This window comes from Pyrus communis, chromosome 5 (assembly GCF_041283825.1).
Source record: "Pyrus communis isolate YQ-2024b chromosome 5, ASM4128382v1, whole genome shotgun sequence".
Classification (NCBI taxonomy): Eukaryota; Viridiplantae; Streptophyta; class Magnoliopsida; order Rosales; family Rosaceae; genus Pyrus; species Pyrus communis.
Genome location: NC_142569.1, coordinates 33038596 through 33060648, shown reverse-complemented (window position 1 = coordinate 33060648; position 22053 = coordinate 33038596). Strand labels below are relative to the sequence as shown.

The window sequence follows — 22053 nt, the reverse complement described above, 5'->3', positions numbered from 1 at the left end:
TGCCCTTGCACTTTCTTTTCCTTCCCTTGCCGTGCAAGGGGGGGTATTTAAGTCCATTGTCATTCACTTAAACCCTATTTCCCTCTCCTAACCTAACCCTAGCCGCACCTTGCCCTTTTATTTCTGAATTAAACCTATTTCTCTCCCAAATTCAATCCTAGCCGCACCTTTATATTTCTTATTTAATTTCCTAATTTTTGTAAGCCTTTGATTTAATAAGCTAGGGTTTTATTTTTCTAAACCATATATAATTCCTAAGCTAGTCGTCACACCCTAATAACCCTATTTACCATGCAGCCACCATCGCATTTTATTTTTATCTAAGCCGTGCCCCCCATTTGATGATTAACCTAAGAAACCAAAAAGAAAATCTAAAGCCGCAGCCACCATATAGGATTAGGCTTCTTTGCCATGCATTTTGGCACACCATTCACCCTAATATTCTATACCATATTCCTTATTCTAATCAGCCATGATCCCATTCATTTTAACCAAGCCGCAAATCTGCCATTCACTTTTTCTCTCCATCACAGCCGCAACCAATTCACCCTAATTATCAAAAAAAAAACCTAATTGAATCCGCAACCACCCTAACACACCATTCTTCCATCCCGCAGCCACCATCACAGATTCTCTTCCATTTTTTCCTTCCATAATCCGTGCATATTCCTTCCATCCAAGCCAATCTCCCAGTTTTCTTCTCTGCCGTGGCCACCTAATCTAATAATTCCATTCCAGCCGTGCAGCCCACCATTCCAGTCCAGCAGCCTTCCTCCACCTTCCAGCCACCATACCAACCTTCCTCCATCACTCCACAATCTTGCCGCACATCTTTACCACCCTAAACCCATTCCCAAACTAAAACAACATCCAGAAATTCCCAAAAACCTCACTGCCGCAGCAAGGAGAAGAGGAAAGAGGAGCTTCGACGCGCAGAAATTCAAGTGGATTCGTTGGGCGTTCTAGGTGTAATCAATCCTTTGTTCATTATGTTTAAATTAAATTTTATTTTTCTTGTTGTGAACATGAGAGGCTAAATCCCTATTTAGTTAGGGGGTGATTCGAAACCATGTTTATGCTTGCAATATGATTTGATTACTTTTGGTTGGAATTTCATGTATTGTGGATTCAATTTGTTTAACTACTTGATTGATAACTTATTTGTGTATGTTTATTGAGAGTGCACGCTTAATTTTCATGCATGAATATGACGCTAGAATATAAGTGAATTTCACCTAATAGTTATGAACTTATATTCACAAGTAGTGGAGGTTGCTTATAAACAATCGCGTTAAATAAATTCTTGGCATAAGTTTCATGCAATCATAGTAACGAATGCCTCGTCAACACTTATAGTTTTCATGATGCTTAATGATTCTTGCTTGTATCTCTATTATGCAATTCATGTAGGGAACTTGTGGGGAATGCTTTGGGTTGTCGCATGCAATCATCCAATTCATTAACTTAAGGAAAACTTGACGGTTAATTTAAGCGGACCTAATTAACCCGGGGTGTTGAGTTTCATAATTCATCGAAAGACCAACCGAAAATCATCTTGTATGCAAGTGTGACATGTGTGGAGAAGAACCTTCTAGCTAGCATTCCATCCATATTTTCGTCACATTCATTTTTACATTCTGCCTTTAAATTACAATCTGTGCATTTAGTTTAATTTCGTCAAAACCTCAATCCCCCTTTACTTTAGTGTCTAATTTAGTTAGAAAGTGTCTTAGTTTGTGTTTATAAGTGTTTTGTATTCTTTGAGTCTTTTGATTTGTTTTAGTGTTTTATTGTTTAGTTTTGCATTCTTTGAGTCTAGTTTAGTGTTTCTAACGTTTGTTTTACGTTTTTGAGTCAGTTTCCAAGTGATTTAGTAATCCCTCCTAATCCCCGGTCTAGAACGATCCCTACTTGCATCTTTACTACAATTGTCACAAGAGGGTTTTAATTTGTGTGCTTAATTAGTTCGCATCAAGTATAATGGTGATGCCATGCATCTTTGTCAGTCTAAATATGCACTGGATCTCCTCACTCGCACAAAATTCACAGATGCCAAACCTATTTCTACTCCTGTGTCGTCTGGTCAGAAACTGAGTGCTCATATTGGCGATCCTTACGTCAAACCAGAGATGTATCGCAGTGTTGTGGGGGCGCTCCAGTACCTCACCATCACACGACCTGATCTGTCCTACGCTGTGAATCAAGTGTGCCAGTTTATGCATTCCCCGAAAAACACACACTGGATGGCAGTCAAGAGAATTCTTCGGTATCTAAAGGCTACATATAATCATGGCTTACTGTATCAACCAGGAATTGCTACGTTGACAGCTTATTCGGATGCAGATTACGCTGGGAACCCTGATACTCGTCATTCTACGGGTGGTTTTTGTGTTTATTTGGGTTCTAATCTTGTCTCTTGGAGTTCAAAGAAGCAGAAGACCGTTTCACGTTCGAGTGCAGAAGCGGAGTATCGCCAGTTAGCTTATACTGCTGCAGAATTATCATGGTTAAGGTCTCTCTACAAAGATCTTCATTTAAATTTGGTTCCACCAACCATTTGGTGTGACAACATTTCCTCAATTGCCCTGGCGTCCAATCCAGTCTTCCACTCGCGCACTAAGCATCTGGAGGTCAACTACCATTATGTTTGTGAAAAGGTGGTTCGAAAACATCTCGTAGTAAGTTATGTGTGTTCTCAAGACCAGCTTGCTGACATTTTTACTAAAGGCCTCTCTTCTTCACGATTTATGTTTCTTGTCTCCAAGCTTCCAGTTGTTCCCCCACCTGTTCGCTTGCGGGGGGCTGTTAACCCAAGTCAATCTGCCGTTTCATCCACTCCATGATTTGATGCTCCACATGCAGTGCAGAATCCTAGTCGGCAAGCATGGGTGTATGTACCTGCCATCATTACAACTATAGTCATCCTTGCCATAAAGGAAAGACAGCAAGGAGGACATGTGATTACTGACTCATGGACAGCAGGGAGGACATTTTATTATTGCTGTGTTGTTGCATCCGATTGCTGCATGTGTGCTGTTGCTGTGCTGTTGCACCTGGACAGCAGGGAATGTTGTTGTGCTGTTGCACCTGTGTAAAGTGTTGTTGCACCTGTGTAAAGCTTTCTTTTATTGTGTATAAGTATGCCTTCCCATAAGACTTTTAGTAAGATGAAAATGTATTACAATTCAAATCAGAAAATACAATATTAAGCTCTATGTACTCTAAATTGTACCACTCAAGGTAATATATATAGCACAACAGAGATAAGACTCTTTCACAAATTTGGAAATTAAATCAACGCATTCAAGGGACATACCAATTTTTGTTTTAAATTTGTTTTTTCTTCGATGAACGGGGGAAGGGGATTCAAACTTAGACCTGTTCCAAATACTACAAACAACTTTGTTCATTAAAATTGCTTGATTTATTTCGGTTTCAATCAACCGTGGGATGGGAGCCTCGGACCTCTTCCCTTAATGGAAAGAAAAATACGAACAACTTTCCAACTTGGACGGTAACTTTTTTGTTATATTCCCGTTTAAAAAAAAAAAAAAACAGTTGAACTTAGACCTATTTTAACATTGTACAGATAAATACTACTAGCTTCTCGTAGCTTGCAGAATTTTATTACTTAGAAAGCATAATGTTTATACCTCATTTCATGGAATTTACACGTTGATATCAATTTTATAAAATGTGGGATAAATTTATGCCACATCAACACGCAATGTCTAATAAGATTATGAAATTGACGGAGAGAATAAAATGGTATAATTCTAAAATCATATGGTGTAAAATGCAAAAGTTGAAACCTCGTGGCGGATTTTGCTAATGATTCCCAAACCTTGTGGTGTAAAATGCATTTAACTCTAAAAACTAACTGCATGTGGAGCAAAAAATAAATCAGAAAATCATGGAGTTGACATGTAGACTTTTATTTGTAATTGACGAGAATGCCCTTATTCATTTGGTGAGGCCCGTGTTCGCTCCACACCAATTCAACCATCAAGAAGACCTAAGTTTTAATGACTACAACTTTTTCAAGCTCCACTGCTCATGACAAGGAGATAATACAAGGGAATTAAAGGTATACTTAATAACTAATTCCTATCTTTAATCTTTCCTCAGTGTAGATTTATTGTTTTAACTAAGGAAGCCTAATCATATCATACCAAAGATAATCTTAGGATATTATTAATTAAATTTAATAATATCTACAAGGATTATCCTCAATACTATCATGGCATAAGTACAATTTAATCGATCTAATAACACACCTTGATCAACAAGATGTCATTTAATCGATCTAATAACACACCTTGATCAACAAGATGTCATCACATGTTATGAAAACCCTACACATGTGACCATCCATGCTCCTATAAATACTCAATCCACACACTTCTCAAGTACGTTGAAGTACAACTCAACCCTAATCTCACTCTCTTTTAAGATAAATTGACTTAGCAAATGTTCATTGGTCAAACCCCTTCTCTCAGGTTGCATGGTTCTAGCGTCAACCAAATGTGTTTAATTTGTTTTGTAATAAGAATTTTGTCAAAGACATAATTTTTGCTACCACAAATTTGGTGCTTTCATTGAGAGGTTGATTTAATTCTCAAAGAAGCTCTCACAATTCTTTTCTAAATTTCTACCTTTATAGAGTTTTTCTAGCGCACCCAATCTTCAAATCCTTTAAAAAATTTATTCGTGCGCTCTAGACAAAGGAAGAATTGTTGGAAATTCTGAAATCATGACAAACAGTACTCCCTATGTACCAGGACATGAACTAAAGAACATAGCCAACGAAGCGGCCCCAACCCCAGCCCCGTTTCACCATCTACACGATAGGACATGAAGGATGGGTAGTTACCACCTCCGCTAGCCACATTCAATGTCGTTGCAGTAACAACAACAGGTTCTACAACAGCTGCCTTAGGCTCGCATGCCTAGGTTGAGCAAGCTAGACCATGAGAACAGCATCAACAAGAGCTGCATCCCAGGACCAGGACCTTCCCACACTGGTCCAACCTAGAGAGCCCATGCCTCCTAAGCCCAAACCACGCGAGCTAGTCGGCTGATGAGTAGATTTTATATTATATATTTAACCCTATTCTTAGTATATTTTGGTTAATATTTTGGAAGAATTTTGATACTTTGAATTGTATTTCCAATATAGAACTTTTGAATTCCTCTGGAGCAAAATGTGGTCAAATGGACGAATTTTGGAGTAATTCCAGTTGGAAGACATTCGTGGGTCACTTGGCTTGATTGTATATATCAGATTTTTCCACCAAGAGATTATTTTCTGGCAATAAAATAAAGGAGCGATGTGCAGTGCTGAAATAGTGACGTTTTGAGCTTGAATTGCGTTTTTGGAGCCCAAGATGACTTCAAATAGGTTCATGGCCTTCTGAAGATGTGTTCAGAATGTCCTGATCTTCAAAACAAGCTATTATGGGCCGGATTTGAAGGATATCTGAGACTAAAACGTGGCTGTACAGTTACCTGACAGATTCTCCTATAGGACTTTATTTTCTAAACTATTTTATTATTATTTAGTTTCCTAATTGGAAGAAGAGACCTATGTTTTAGAGGTTGTACGAGCATCTATACAACAACATTCTTATATTCTTGCAAGTATTTTGAATGTTTTTATTCCTACTTTTGTAGGTAGTAAAAATCATATCTTAGGCCTCGTAGTTAAGCCCGCGGCCAAGACTTGACCCGCGCCCTCGCACCGATATCCGACTCGGCCAAGTCTCCAAACTGATCTTAGACGTATTCAGCCAAACCGACTGTTGATCCCCATACCAAATATGATGATGTGATGGGTGATATAAAGAAATTTTGCACTATCTTTACTCCTCTACTTAAACAGACTCACAAGTTGTTGGTAAGGAATTTTGTTTGGAAGCTTTAATGCTCAAGCTTGAGGTTTTCCCTATTAGGATGCCGTGTCGGCATCATATTAATAGTATATGTTGTATAAATAGGCAGGCAGCTTAGAGAGAAAAAGAGTAGTTGATGTTGTAATAGTCGTAATAGTCTTCTCTGTAATACAAGTTCATGTACAATTGAGAAAGAAGTGGAGTTGGATTCTAACATTCCTCAACTGTTGTGCTTGACCTACTCCATTGCATTGCGTAGTAATATAAGCACCACACAGATAAGACTGACAAACTTAAAGATTAAGGCTTGCATAAAGCAATCTAAAGACAGAAATTTATATGCAATTGTTAGAAAATATGTATTGAAAGATTATGGGATGTAAGACGTATATGCAGTATACGTAAAACAGTGAAGAGAAAAAGAAAAAAAATCGTCAAACAAGTTGGAGATCTTCAAATCATTGTACATGATGATCGTTATGAAAGTATGACCTTTCGTTGTATTTCATGGTAGCGTAAATGAAAGATTGCCACATTTTTAAGCACTAATGATTGACAAAAGATATCTAATTGTGAGACTTCATATATATATATATATATATATATATATATATATATTGATGAAGATAAAAGTAAAAATAGAATGGATATTTTTGGATTTTGATTCATGCCTTTTGGATTGAATGATTTGATTCAAACAAAGGAGGTGTCTCAACATCTTTTTTGGCGTCCTTGAAAATTTGACACTTCACTCCATAAGAGGTACGTGTAGAATTGTCCATGAATTGTTAATTGACTTGGCATGCATATACATAGGCCACGAGAATCATGCATTATAATCTAGGATTATAAAGTTATAATTTATGCATTAATCTAGAACAAGTCTGATTCTAGGATACATGCATGTTTTTTGTGAAATATATGTCGATCAGTTATACATATATGCAGTTTAATTTAAAAAACGAATTATCGGTGTTTCCAATTCCTTCTTCTGGAAAGAGAGACATCGCTATTAAAATGTGGATAAGAACCTATGGTTTTCTAAATTAGTTTACTATCCGTATGATCTATAAATGAGAAGTTCCTATAAATATTTATATGTCAGACATATTTGCGTTGATGAAGGACCTTAGAAACTGCTCAGGGTTCTTGATGGGTTTGCAAGTTGCTTGCCAAGGTCAAAACCTGGGAATTGCTTAGGTGTTTTGGACAAGAATTCCATGCCAAACAATTACCAATAGTAGTTGGTAAAATGAAGAGACATGAACAAATTAAAGCAACTACAATATTGTTTGAAGCGGTGTTTTGATTTAGTGTTCCATTTGCACAAAATGGATATAATTAATGTTGTCATCTAAATGATGCTATTACAAGAAGATAATATTGTCTATTAGAGATTTGTGTTACACTAAAAAGAAACAATTTCAGGCTGTTAATTGGTACTAGCAAAGAAGGCAATTGATTACTATTATGACAAGCATCATACAGAATCTTGCGCGCAGTGATCGTGTTAGCCATGGATGAAGCCAATTGCCAATTCATTTGAAAAGAATAAGACACTGAGAGTGTGGGGGTCTTCTACATGTCTTTTGTACATTTGCAGAAGACGCGACGTTGCTTATTTGGTAAGCAAGGACTACCAATGAGTTTGTTATATCATGGTTGTTCATGGTAAGAACGCGTTTGTGATAACAATACACAATATCATGGAGCTTGAACTCATTATGGATGAGTTACTTTCGTCTTAATAAAATGACAATTGAATTAATAAATAGAAGAGGCTAAGGTCCAAAGAAGTGCTTTAACAACCTTAAAGCAATCACAATTATGAGAGAATTGTGGGGTTGTTTAAATATCATTAAGATATAATGGTATTTACTTAATAAGAAAGAATAAAAGAATTTGCCACCTAAACGTGATAATATACAATTTTAAGGTGCTGAAAGCTTTAGAGATCTTTCTTTAAATACCTTAAATATGGAGGAAGTCTACTTCCTAGTGTTAGTAAATTACTTTCAAAAGTCCCAACATGTATATACTTTTGAGGACTTGAAATTGAGAAACAACTTCTCTCATATGAAATATAATTTCATTAGATAGATTGTGCACGCCATTAAGAAAAATGGAGTTTTAACGAAAATCTTTTGATACTATTCACTTTTAACGAAAATGACATTTTTACTCTAAAAAGTCACTCTTGGTACTATTCACTTACAACACATTTTTGTCATTTTGATTAAAACTCAAAGTTTTCAAACCCTTTTCATTAGTTTTCCTTTAAAAGTCAACCTAGTAGTGGATCCAATTATTAAAGGTTAGATTAGAGAGTAAATTGATCATCGAGGGGAATGAGGCTAAAGCCAACATAACTAATGAATCAGCTGAGCGGAAACCTAACTTAGTTGATTGGAGATCTCATGGTCTGAGTTCAATAGGCAAACTGGTTGGGCATGATTCAAAAAAGTTAACACACTATATACCTCATTCCTATGATGGAAGAAGTGTGTTGTCTGCAGAAGTTTAAAGGTTTTAAACTTATACTTAATGACAGTGATATCTTATAAATAAGAGGAATATAGCAAACTATTCTTAATCAGTGATCACCTATGTGAGAGTAGAAGTAGGTCGCTTCTATGAGAATGAGATGGCTAAATTCTCTAAAGCTCTCAAGAATCCAAGATTTGTTCAAGACCAAAATGAACACAACCGTATGAACCGTAATATATTAGGATTAGTGATATGTGTTGCTTATTGTCTTGATTTACTGCTATGGTGAAAAATTCAAGATTTTCCACATCCACTGCGTCACCAAGTACATCCACTGCGTCACCAAGTAAACCCGATAAGAATTCACTAGGGTAGGTTCAAGTTCAAAAGACACCTCTTCCGATGCATCTCTTGTCCGCCTGTACTCTCAAATTCTTCCTGATTTTCATTCATGTGGGGGGTTATTGGAAATTATATATTATAATATAAAATATTGTAATATATAATTTTAATAATTGAATGAAAAATAGTGTTAACCATATTTCTTAGAAAGGTTATGTTATTTAGGTGCATTCCCTTAGCAAATGATGTATACTTATAGATGAAAAATTACATCTATTTAACAAGAAGTACTTGGGTGCTATATAAACTCATGAAACCATCATCATTAAGATAGAAAATTAGAGTTAATTTTTACTCTTGAGAAATAGGGTTTCCTCACTTTGTTTCTCTCATGTTTTGAGTGTCAAATTCTAAGTCGTGTCTTGAGACTACGGAATATATAAAGTTCGTTAGAGTTTGAAGATTGAAGTGCTTTGACTTCAGATTATAAATTGTTGAATCCTGGGAAATGGACACCTATCGAACTACAAGCACAAGAGTAGGGGCAAAATTCTATCTTTAGGACATTGCATTTATGCAAGCCTCAATCTCCAAGTTTGTCAGTTTTTTTCTAACTTTATCTCCAGTTGTTTATATTAATCATGTAGACTATTTATGTTGTGATTTTCTTTATGATTATTATCATTAGAATTCTTGTGTTATTTTCATATTTTCTAATAATGCTCCAACAATGGAGAGACTTGTGATTCAGTTGCATTGCTTGCCATTTCCCTCCCATGAATCTCCCTTTGACCTAATCCTTCGACTTGAAGCATGAAAACATCAGTAGGCTGACAATTGTAGAGAATATGATCGAATGCTAATGTTGAATTGTTGTTTTTGTTTCATTTTTTCAGGCCTCATACGACAACCGAACTATAGAAGAGAATCTCGATGATGTTGGATTTACATCTTGCTCCCTCTGTTTTTTCGTTTTCTTCCTCTCCCAAGCTTGTTATTCTTTGATCATTTTTGTTCCAGTTTATCTGAGGAATAGACACCAAGAATTTAAGTTAGAGATCAATAATGAGAAAATGGTGGAGACACAAAATTCTAAGTGATATTGCAACTTCTTATTTGACGTGAATAAAATAAGATTCAGAATGTGCCCAAATATGAATAAATGAAAAACTATTATATCATTATCAAAAAAAAAAAAAAAAAAAAAAAAAAAACCACGATTATATCAATTTGAATCTCTTTTTTTAGTACTATCGTTTGGAGAGGGGGATTTCTTCAACTAGATGGGGAAGTTGAGCATCACACGACTTGGGCACTATATCAATATGAATCTTATAAATTGGGATAAGAAGTTTGGCACTGGTACTAGTATTTAAAGAGGAAAAGAAAGATGATGCATTGTGAATGTCATAAGCTTATAACCACCATTAAGACAAAAAATTGTGGACTAGAAGCCACAAGGCATCAAGAACTCACAAGCTATACACAATGGGGAGTTTATTGTGCGAGGAAATTCGATAAAAATAAGAGTTCACATGTTTCGGGCTAAACTATCGCCTAGCTTACAACGCGGCCAACTCTTGAGCAACCGGACATGAAACCTTTGTCAATTCAACTTGGGACGTCAGGTTTTAACTGTCACAGTATTGAATGGTGTTTGGGACATTGGCTATGAAGTACGTATTGAATGGTGTTTGGGACATTAGCGATGAAGTACGTAGTCGCGTTAACAAGTCACAACGTGACCATGGACTACCTAGCCACTCCATCAGGGGTCCGAGACCGTTTGAGACCGTCCGAGACACTTCCTATTTCAGTTGAAATGGAACTTGACATGTTTTGGTATGGACATTGTGCGCATTTGGCATATTTGCGGTGCTATCATGACATGTCATAAGAAGGTTTGAACGCGTTGTGACATGTCATTGACAAGGTGCATAAGCAGTCTTATATAGCCTCGCCTATTGTCGACATAAAGCAAAGCTTGGATGCTTTTTGACATGTCATAATGCAACTCATGAGCCGTACTAATATGGTTTGATGTCAACAGTAGGCGAGGCTCCAGTGGTGACAACCTACCCCACAGATACATTAGGGCAGTGGCAGAAGCATCAACGATAATCAACTCTTCACAGGGCAAACAAAGAAGGAAATTGGAGGAGGGGAACAATTTCCTCTAATTTTCTCTCTTTCTTGTTTGAAAAATAATTGTTCTCCAAGTTTGTTTAATCATATTTTTAAGTTAGAGTTAAATAATTTTGAAAGGCAGTTGGACTCTATCTCCTAGAAGAATTTCACTACAAATCAGAGCGTAGAATCTAATACAGTCAAGGAATCAACTTTTGGCTACACCACTAACTTAGGATTCTTATATTTCATGCACCTTATAAGCGTGGTACAAGTGTTGAGCATTTGTGGAACAAAAAATAATTCTAAAAATGCTAACATGTACATTTTTGTTTGCAATTGACAAGAATGCCCTTATTCAATTGGTTAGGCCCGCATTCCCTCTACACGTGTCAACCATCAAGAAAACTTGAGTTTCTGACTACACCTTCTTTTCAAGTTTTTCTGCTCAAGGCAAGGAGACAAGGCAATGAAATTAAATGTACAATTACTAACTAATTTCTATCTTTAAACTTTTCTATCATTTGAAATCTTATTCCTTTAAACAAAAAAAAAAAACCCTAATAACATGCTACCAAAAGCCTAATAAGGAACGTTAGAAAGACAAATAATATCATACCAAAGATTTTCCAAAATAATTCTTAAAAATCATGCCACTTAGTAATACGGTCGAGTAATATTTCTATTCACTTGTAAATGAGAGGTCTTAGGTTCGATTCTCGTCAAATGCGAGTTTGAATCATATCATTATTAGCTCATTGTAAGGCCAAACCTACCCCCTCTTCTAGTGAAGATAATATCATTTGTTAAAAAAAAAATCTTAGAATATTATAATATTAATTTTGATACCAACAAGGATTCTCCATGATAATTCTACGAAGGATTGTCCAAGATAAATGAAGAAGAAAGTGATATTTTTACACCTATTTTTCTCTGCACATGTCTTTGTTAATTTTTTTTGTTATTAAATTTCTTTAATTTGTTGACAGACAAAATTGAAAGGGGGTGTGACAAAAAAAAATTTTGTTATCAAAGATAGTCCGTTTCTGGGGAATTCTAGGATTATTTTGGGCTCCCTGGCCTACGCACCACTGTCCAGACCTCTCTCCCTCTCTCCCTCCAGTTCTCGACAGCTCCGTGAAGACCAAGGCTAACCCTAAGCCGAGGGAGGACGACGACGAGCTCGAATAAGGAGAGATGGTCGCCGTTCTACACCTTCCCTACCCGCGAGGAGTTCTGGAGGTTAATTCCCTTTCGTTTCCTCCATTTTTTTGGGTTTAATTTTGTTTGGTTGGTAGGAGAACTAAGAAAAGATGGAATTTTTTGCGTTTGTTATGTGCTTGCTGTAGTTTGTGATAAAACAAATTTGGCAATTTTTGGTAAAGGAAATAGATATTGGTTTCGTACCAATTGCAAACATAGAAATTGGAAACTAGGGATTTTCGTTAAAGTTCGATATTTTGGTCTCTATTGTTTTCCTGCATTTTCTTAGTGACTGCAATGTTTTCCTATATCTTCTGTAATTCTGTTTGTAATGAATGTTTTGGGGTGTTTGCGTCGATTTCGGTTACTTGCGTCTCTTATGTAGGCTGTAGCCACCTTGATTGATTTAGCAATGAGGAATGCTGCCAGGATTAGTGAGATTTCCAAGTAGTTAGCCTTGAAAATCTTGTGTTCAATCTGGCGTGGCATTTGTTTCTTAATTTCCTGTTGTCCTATTAGTCTTTTCGTGTTACTGGGATTTTGGAGGTTCCCCAATTATTCCTGATTATTATGAGTCATATTTCATTGGGTTCCCTCCAAGTTGATTAGGAGAATTGTTTGTGTCCATTTCTACATACATGTGTTAATTTAACACCCAACATTGAATAATTGCTAGAAGGGGTTTCCTTAGATCTTTGGGATGCTTTGATATGTATCAGTGTGGATGTTTGCGGTCCAAGTAATGTTATTTAAGCAAGCATGGTAGTATTTCTGTTATAGAATTTGGCTGTCAATGAATAGAATTGGTTGGTGGGTATTGGTATGAGTACATTTGCTTCACCTCTCTCTCTCTAGAATTTCTGTTTCCTTTGGTTAATTTATTGGAAGATATTAGAACACATCAAATTGCAGGAAATTTCAAAAAGTCTTATTATTTTTCTTAATTTATTTTCAATCTTCAAAAATTAAATTTGTTGGTCCTAATTTGTTAATGTATTCCCACTATTTGATGGGAATTGTTATTAGCACTCCAAAAATCTCATTTTGCTCTCCAAATTTTCTATAATTATGAAGAATGAAGACACTTAAAGGAGTGTAGAATGAGATTTTTGGAGTGCTAATAATAGTTCCCTATTTGATTGGTTAAATGATGTTTGATTTCACTAACTTTAGATTTCAAATGATCCAGGTGACTTGATTTTTCAATCGGATTCCCAAAAACATGGCCATAAAATTACAAAAATGTGGGGAAAGATTAGGTGTTGGGTTGATGAAATTGACCCGGAATTACTGTTCAACAGAACCCATGAGGCAATTTTCCGACCCAACAAAAAGAATTTGCAAAATCATGATGTCCTGCCCAACACTTGCTCTTGATACCGCCCTTGACCAAACCGGGATTCGAATTTCACCCGAAATGGTAGAGGAAGTTCTCATGAGATTCAACAATGCCGGTATGGTTGCATACCGATTCTTTGAGTGGGCGGCAAAGCAGCGAAATTATTCGCATAGTGTTAAGGCCTACCATGCTATGATTGAATCTTTGGCCAAGATCAGGCAGTACCAGATCATGTGGGATCTTGTGAACTCGATGAGGGCGAAGAGGATTCAGAATATGGAGACGTTTGGAATCATTATGAGGAAGTATGCCAGGGCACAGAAGGTTGAGGAAGCGCTTTATACATTTAATGTTATGGAGAAGTATGATTGTGCTCCGAATTTAGCAGCGTTCAATGGCCTGCTGAGTGCTCTGTGTAAGTCCAAGAATGTGAGGAAGGCTCAGGAGGTTTTTGATAAAATGAAGGATCGGTTTGAGCCAGACTCAAAGACCTATAGTATATTGATCGGCGGATGGGAGAAGGATCCGAATTTGCCTAAAGCGAGGGAGGTGTTCAGAGAAATGATTGATGCGGGTTGCAATCCTGATATAGTGACTTATGGTATCATGGTTGATGTTCTTTGCAAGGCAGGGAGGGTGGATGAAGCTATTGATATTGTTCGGGGCATGGATGATGGTGGTTGTACACCGACATCTTTTATTTATAGTGTTTTGGTGCATACGTATGGGGTTGAAAACAGGATTGAAGATGCTGTTGCTGCATTCTTGGAGATGGAAAGGAATGGAATAAGGGCTGATGTGGTTGTGTACAATGCCTTGGTCGGCGCTTTTTGTAAGGCTAACAAGTTCAAGAACGTCTATAGGGTCTTAAACGATATGAATTCCAAAGGCGTTACTCCCAATTCGAGGACTTGCAATATCATTTTAAATAGTTTGATTGACCGTGAAGAAACTGAGGAGGCATTTAGTGTCTTCCGCAAAATGATCAAAGTATGTGAGCCAGATGCAGATACGTATACAATGATGATAAAGATGTTTTGTGAGAGAGATGAGTTGAAGATGGCTCATAAAGTCTGGAAGTACATGAAGTTGAAGCAGTTTGTCCCAAGCATGCACACATATTCAGTCCTTATAAATGGATTTTGTGAGAAGGGAAATGCTTCAAAGGCTTGTGTCTTACTGGAAGAGATGATAGAGAAGGGGATTCGGCCAGCAGGTGTGACTTTTGGGAGATTAAGGCAGTTGCTGATAAAAGAAGGAAGAGAAGATGTACTCAAATTTTTAAACGAAAAAGTTAATCTTCTTGTCAAGGAGCCTTTATTCGATTGAAGACTCAACACCATCAACTAAGAAAACTTGGACTGTTTGGTATTCTTAGTCCAACAGAACGAGTCCTGGAGTTCAAGTCCTATTGTTACTGCATGCTAATTAGAGAAAGAAAAATCAACTTTTGCAGGTGAGGTTCTTTCTTTTACACCAAAGTGTTGGTGAATTTTCATGTTGCAAATGTTTGTTGTTTGTTGTTGAGAAACTATGGTCTTAGGTTTTCACGCAATTTCACAATTGTAAGATAATTAAAACATCATTACAGACAACACATGCTTGTCTGGAAAATTTTATTTGACAACATGCAAACAGTAAAACTACAAGAATTTGTACCTTCCACACAGCTGTTGTTAATTTCTGTCATTTGATCTTCTACAATTCATTTGTTTTGATGGCCAGAAATTGAGAGGTGTGTGTTAGAGGTAAAAAGGGGTGTGTGGATGGCACCACCCTTTATATATATGGAACACTAGCTTATGTAATTCGTGAATAAACAGTGATGCACTGAAAACAGATGATTTCAAGCTCGATTGTTTGTTTCTAAACGAGTCAGATAAAATACTAACCATATTCTCGAAAGTCTATATTCAGTTTCTGTGGACTGTAATTAGGAGCCTTTTCAATCATTTTTGCTGTACTAGTCATCAAATACTAACCATATTCTCAATAAGTCTATGTTCAGTCTCTGTGGATTGTAATTAGGAGCCTTTTCTATCATTTTTGCTGGACTAGTTGTCGACATCATCAACACAACCATCCTCTCTCTCTCTCTCTCTCTCTCTCTCTCTCTCTCTAGTTATTTCTATAGATATCTTTTCTCGGAGAAATTTTTATTGAATTTTTAGTTGTTTTTGTTCGATAGTGATTGCTAATAATGTATTTTTTTTTCTGTTGTATTGTTTTCAATTTATCTTTCTTTCACATGCACATATACGTGCATATATATGATGTATATGCATTTACTTATTACATTCACCATCTGATGTTCAGATATGCAACCAAATAGAATTTGACCCTAAATGTGATTCAAATTTGCGCAATCAGTTCGAGCCTTGCATATTCATTTGGGTCTCAGCTTTCGTTACATTCATTGTTATGCTATATGTTTTCGACTGATTGGCTTATAGAAACAGAAAACTTCCTCTGTAAGTTTTCTGATTGTATTGAATAGAATAATCAGTTACACAGATGTGAATATATATAGCCTTAGCTGCCTTAGTCTAATTACAAGAATACCCTCAACTATCTTAACTAATTACAGTGACTAACATAACTAATTACATTTAGCTTTATCATACTACTTAACAGTATCTACAGTAGATGACTTGTCATTTGCCCTATTACACCCCCTCAAGCTAAAAGAGGAATCAGGGAGGATTCCAATTGGAAGCTTGGAACAGAGAAAAGAGAACCTGTTCTTGGACAAAGATTTGGTGTGAAGATCAGCCAATTGGTCTTCACTACAAACATATTGAACTTTGATGAGATTTGCAAGAACCAACTCTCGGATATAGTGACAGTCAATCTCAACATGCTTGGTTCGAGCATGAAAAATAGGATTAGAGGCTAAAGAGATTGCAGAAATATTATCACACCATAGGGTAGGTAGAGTAGGAAGAGGGAAATGAAGATCTTTGAGAATTTTGCAAACCCAAGTGAGTTCTGCTGCAGTATGAGCTAAAGAACGATATTCAGCTTCTGTAGAGGAACGAGCAACAGTGCTTTGTTTCTTTGCACTCCAGCTGATGAGATTAGGGCCAAGAAAAACACAATATCCACTGGTAGACCGCCTGTCAAAAGTGCAGCCAGCCCAATCAGCATCAGAGTAAGCTGAAAGGGCGAGGGTACCTTTAGTAAACCATAACCCATGAGACAGAGAACCTTTAAGAAATCTGAGAACCCTTTTTGCTGCTTGAAGGTGTTGTTCTCGTGGAGCATGCATAAACTGACAGATCTGATTAACAGCAAATGCAAGATCCGGGCGAGTCCAAGTGAGATATTGTAGGCCACCAACTATGGAACGATATTCAGTGGGATTGGATAAGAGAGGCCCACTGTGGTCCAGCTTTTGAGACCCGAGAGGAGTGCAACAAGGTTTGGCACCTTCCATATTTGTTTTCTTGAGGAGGTCAAGTAAGTACTTAGTTTGATGAAGAAAGAGGCCATTGGAAGACCTGTGAACTTCCAATCCCAAGAAATAGTGTAAAGGGCCAAGATCTTTCACTGGAAACTGATTACTAAGTTGCTGGATAAAATGTTGACAGAGTTGAGAATCAGGGCCAGTGACTAGGATATCATCCACATAAACAAGAACAATGACTTGCTGAGGACCAGGAAGGACAAACAAGGAAGCATCAGATTGGGATTGGTGAAACCCAAGAGTATGAAGGGCATGAAACAACTTATCAAACCAAGCTCGAGGAGCTTGTTTAAGACCATATAAGGATTTCTTTAGCTTGCAAACAAAATGGGAAGAATTGGAATCAATAAAACCTGGGGGCTGTTGCATGTAAACATCATCCTTTAAGTCACCATGAAGAAAGGCATTGCTAATGTCTAACTGATTCAAGAACCAATTAAATTGGACAGCAAGTGCAAGAAGAATTCGAATGGTAACTGGTTTTGCAACAGGACTGAAGGTTTCTTGAAAATCAACCCCTTCTTGCTGATGAAATCCTTTTGCCACCAAGCGGACTTTGTGTTTGTCAAGAGTGCCATCAGGATTTTTCTTAACCCGGAAAACCCATTTACAACCAACTACATTTTGAGAAGGATGAGGAGGAACAAGAGACCATGTTCCTGTGGAGATTAAAGCATTATATTCAGCTTGCATGGCAGCTCTCCAGTGAGCATGCTTTGATGCTTGCAGATAGGTACTAGGAACAAGGTCAAGATCAACAGGGAGTGGATGTTTGGTTGCTGAATAAGCGCGAGACATGTTTATTCCAGCCTTAGATCTTGTAATCATAGGATGTGTATTCACAGAAAGTGGTAGATGACTTGTCGGAAGAGGCACAAGAGAGGAATTACTGAGAGAGACAGAACTGGATGAACTAGAAGAAGGATCCACTGACTGAGTGCATGAAGGAACTGCAGGGGGAGGTGGAGGTGGAGGGGCAGAAGGACATGATGAGTCTGAAGAGGTACTAGGTGTAGAAGAACTTGAGACATAGTGGCGGAAGTGAAGATCCAAGGATGGAGAATAGGCTGAAGAAGAAGTCTCTGAAGTTGAACTGTTACTCAGCAGGGACTTGAATGGATAAGAGTGTTCATCAAACACAACATGTCGAGAGATGTAGATCCTGTTGGTCACGGGATCAAGACACCTATAGCCTTTATGTTGGAGACTATACCCCAAAAACACACAACTTTTGCTTTTAGCATCCAGTTTGCTAGGAATGTAAGGCTTAAGCCAAGGATAACATTGACAGCCAAAAACTTTCAGTTTAGAGTAATCTGGATGTTGCTTGAAGAGAAGTTCCCAAGGAGACTGTGTAAGACCAGAAATAGGAAGCCTATTAATAAGATAGATGGCAGTGGAGAAGGCTTCAACCCAAAACACTTGAGGAACATGAGAGGCAACAAGTAATGTTCGAGCTGTCTCAACAAGATGGCGATGCTTCCTCTCTGCACAACCATTTTGTTCAGGAGTATGTGGACAGCTAAATTGATGTAAGATGCCATGTGCTCGAAGAAAAGAAGCAAGGGAGTGACTGGTGAATTCACCCCCTGAATCTGAGCGCAGAATCTTGATTTTATTGCCACTGAAATTTTCTACATAGCTTTTGAAAGTAACAAATGTAGAAAATACATCAGATTTGGACTTCAATGGAAAAAACCAACTATATTTGCTAAAGTCATCAACAAGAAGTAGGTAATACTTGAAACCACTATTAGATGTAACAGAGGCAGGGCCCCATAGATCACAATGCAGAAGTTGGAGACTTTGAGTTGTTGATGAAGAAGCCACTCCAAAAGGAAGCTTGTGATTCTTGGCAAGTGCACAGTCTGAGCAGAAAAAATCAACACTCTTCTTGCCTTGTAGGGCAAGATTATTAGTAGATATAACCCTTCGAAAAATGGAGGAGGAAGGATGGCCAAGGCGCTTGTGCCATAGTGTGACAGGTGCTTTGATGCTGAGAAGAGCTGAGGGAGATGAATGAAGACTGGTGGAACCTTGGAGAGGATAGAAACCATCCCTAACAGGGCCGTGCAAAAGCATCTTCCCCGAAATGCGATCCTTGACAGTGGATCCATAAGGGTCAAGAGTCAATGAACAGTTATTATCCTTAAGAAACTGATATGCAGATAGGAGATTGTGTTTCATAAAAGGAACATGCAAAACATTGCTCAGTTTAAAGGAATTATGGGGAGTGTGCAGAGATGATGAACCAATGTGATGAATAGACAATCCTTTACCATCGCCAATGTAGACATTGTCCTCTCCAGTGTAGGGAGTAGGAGAAGAAATATTGGCTACATCATTGGTGATGTGGGAAGTGGCACCAGAGTCAATTAACCAAGGCTGAGATGGTTTGACTGAATTGTGCGCACACATAGCAGCAAGTTTGGCTGGAGGGATTCGACCACAGATGTCCGGATTCATACGATCAAAACAGTCAAGAGCCTCATGACTTGTAGAACCACAGATCTGACACGGAACTTTGAAGGTGGAAGAACCTTGAAATTGGCGAGATCCTTGATAATTGCGATTGCCACGATTTGGAGAAAAGGTACCACGAGAATTGTGAAAATTGCGACTGTTGCGATTAGAAGAGAAGGAACCTCGAGATGGCTTACCACGGTTGGAGTTAAACCTAGAAGCAGAGTGAAGAGGTTGATGTTGAGCAGCAAAGGCAGATGGAGTAGGAAGCAGGGGAGGTTGAGAGTGGACAGAAAAAGCTTGAAACGGCTCAGTAGCAGAAGAAGGAATAATAGGACGGCGACGAGCCATAGATAACTCTTTGGTGAGTAAAAGACCATGGAGCTCATCAAGGGAGGTAGAAGATAACCGCAACATAATGGAATCAATAAAGGATTCGAAATCATCAGGCAATCCATGAAGTGTAGCAGCAATTAGGTCACGATCGGACACTGAGGCACCAGCAGCTTGCAAGGAATCAGCAATTTCCTTGATTTGTTGCAGATAATCAGAGATGGATTGAGAGCCTTTCTGAATTGACTGGAGCCGCGATCGCAATTGGTGAATATGAGCCTCCGAAACACCACCAAAGCGCTGTTCAAGCTTTACCCAGAGCTCGCGAGAAGAAGAAACACCAACTGTGAACGGAATGATTTCTTCGGAGAGGGTAGAATTAAGCCAAATCAAAAGATTTTGATCCTTTTCATACCAATCGTCAAAGGCAGGGTTCATCGAGCGATCTGGCAGGAAGGGCGAAGGACAGATCTCAGTGCCATCAATGATACCAAGAAGTTTGTAGCGGCGGAGAATGGGAGCAAACAGTGCTCGCCATGGCAGATAGTTAGATCGTTTCAGCTTGATCGGCACCATACTGCCAATGTTGTGAATCGTAAGAGAGGTATACGAGTTCAAAGGACTGGGATTAGAGGAAGAATTAGGGTTTTGGATCGAAGGAGAGATGATCGGAGAAGACGATCCAGTGGGTGGTGAGTCAAATTGAGCAGCCATATCTTGAAGAGATCAAGATTCAAGAGAGATCGAAGACAAAAAAAAGCAAAGAATCAGAGAGAAACGATCAAGAAACGATCGATTTGTCGAGCGGAAGAGAAGATCAGTGCTGGGAAGCAGAATGGCGTGATACCATATAGAAACAGAAAACTTCCTCTGTAAGTTTTCTGATTGTATTGAATAGAATAATCAGTTACACAGATGTGAATATATATAGCCTTAGCTGCCTTAGTCTAATTACAAGAATACCCTCAACTATCTTAACTAATTACAGTGACTAACATAACTGATTACATTTAGCTTTATCATACTACTTAACAGTATCTACAGTAGATGACTTGTCATTTGCCCTATTATGGCTATCCTACTTTATGTCTTAAATGTTTTTTCATGAACACCTCTATTTTTCTTTACTGGGTGTTTGGCATTTGATGTCAAATTGGTCTGATGATGGTATGGTATGTATTTGTGGCCAGTTGTTTAGAGTGCCATAGTTCTGAGTGTAATATTTTTTTTCATTTGCAGTGGATGTGTGGTGTTCATTGCTACGTGGTTGTGGGGAGTAATGATTTAAGCACCGGGCTCTGAGATGTTGATGGAAATGCATTCTTGAAGCTATATATTACCACAGCTGTAATCCCTTTGCATTAGATTTCATACAATTATACTGTGCTTCAGGTACATTTCATGTTTTTATTATCTTTATTCATTGAAATAATCTTCATCATAATGCAAATGTGTAGTCAAGTTATTTTTCAAGATGTGAGCATCTGAGACTTTGAATTAGCAATGGTGTGCTAAGGATGAGATCTGCTCTGTCTTTTGTGTGTGCTTCTTTCTTAGATTTTTCTTTTTCTGGGATTTACCATGTTTTCTAATCTAGCTTATTTGCCTAATATGGAAAACTCAATTTTGTAGTGGTTCGGTGGATTATTGTTAGATGTTTTACCCATATAATGATACAATCCATTGCTCTCTAAGGTGCCCTTGCAATGCTAATTCAATAATCATTGTGAGACCTCAGTCAACTGAAAATAGTTACGTTGTCAGTGATGCGGTTATCTTTACAATGACAATCTCAGAGTATTTGTGGGTTTGTTTTTCTTTTCACTTGGTTTGTGCAACAAGTGGGAAATTATTCAGTGGTTCTTCTTGCATATATGCCGTAGTACAGCCTTTCGCATTTTGCCCAATGATTCAGAATCATGTTCTTGGGCGTTCTTTTGATTTTCATTATGAGCATCTTCACTTCCTATAATTCTATCGTTAAGAGTAGCCATCTGCTCTTTATGGTGGTGGGGTTTGTTGTTGTTGTTGTTGTTGTTGCTGCTGCTGCTGCTGCTGCTGCTGCTATTCAGGATGTGCCTGTAAATGAAAATGAAAGCTCAGCATCCTTGAATTTGGATTCAGGATATAATAAGATCCGAGGGCTATTTTTCGTCTACTTTTACTACCCAAGCGGTGTTGTGTAAATGACTGTTTATTAGTTTTCATGCTTGAGGTATGTTGCCAAATGGTTCGTCTCTTTCTATCAGTATTCATATATATAAATAAATATTGTCTACCTTTAATTTTCCTTCGGCCTTAATATTGATAGGGGCGCAAGGGAAAGGTTGCTCCTTTGTGACCAAAGGTCACGGGTTGTGGAAACAACCTATCCACAACCTATTTGCAGATGCGCCCCACAC

The 22053-nt window shown here is 37.8% G+C and overlaps 1 protein-coding gene across 1 annotated transcript; it reads left to right on the top strand.

The window, feature by feature from the left end:
• The first annotated feature begins 11707 nt into the window (after positions 1-11707).
• On the top strand, positions 11708-21282 carry LOC137726233 (pentatricopeptide repeat-containing protein At1g77360, mitochondrial). Its single transcript, XM_068465125.2, has 4 exons — positions 11708-11755; positions 11837-12089; positions 13240-14845; positions 20891-21282. The coding sequence occupies exon 3, from the start codon at positions 13273-13275 to the stop codon at positions 14716-14718; it is 1446 nt and encodes a 481-aa protein (XP_068321226.2). The 5' UTR covers positions 11708-11755; positions 11837-12089; positions 13240-13272; the 3' UTR covers positions 14719-14845; positions 20891-21282.
• The last annotated feature ends 771 nt before the right edge of the window (positions 21283-22053 follow it).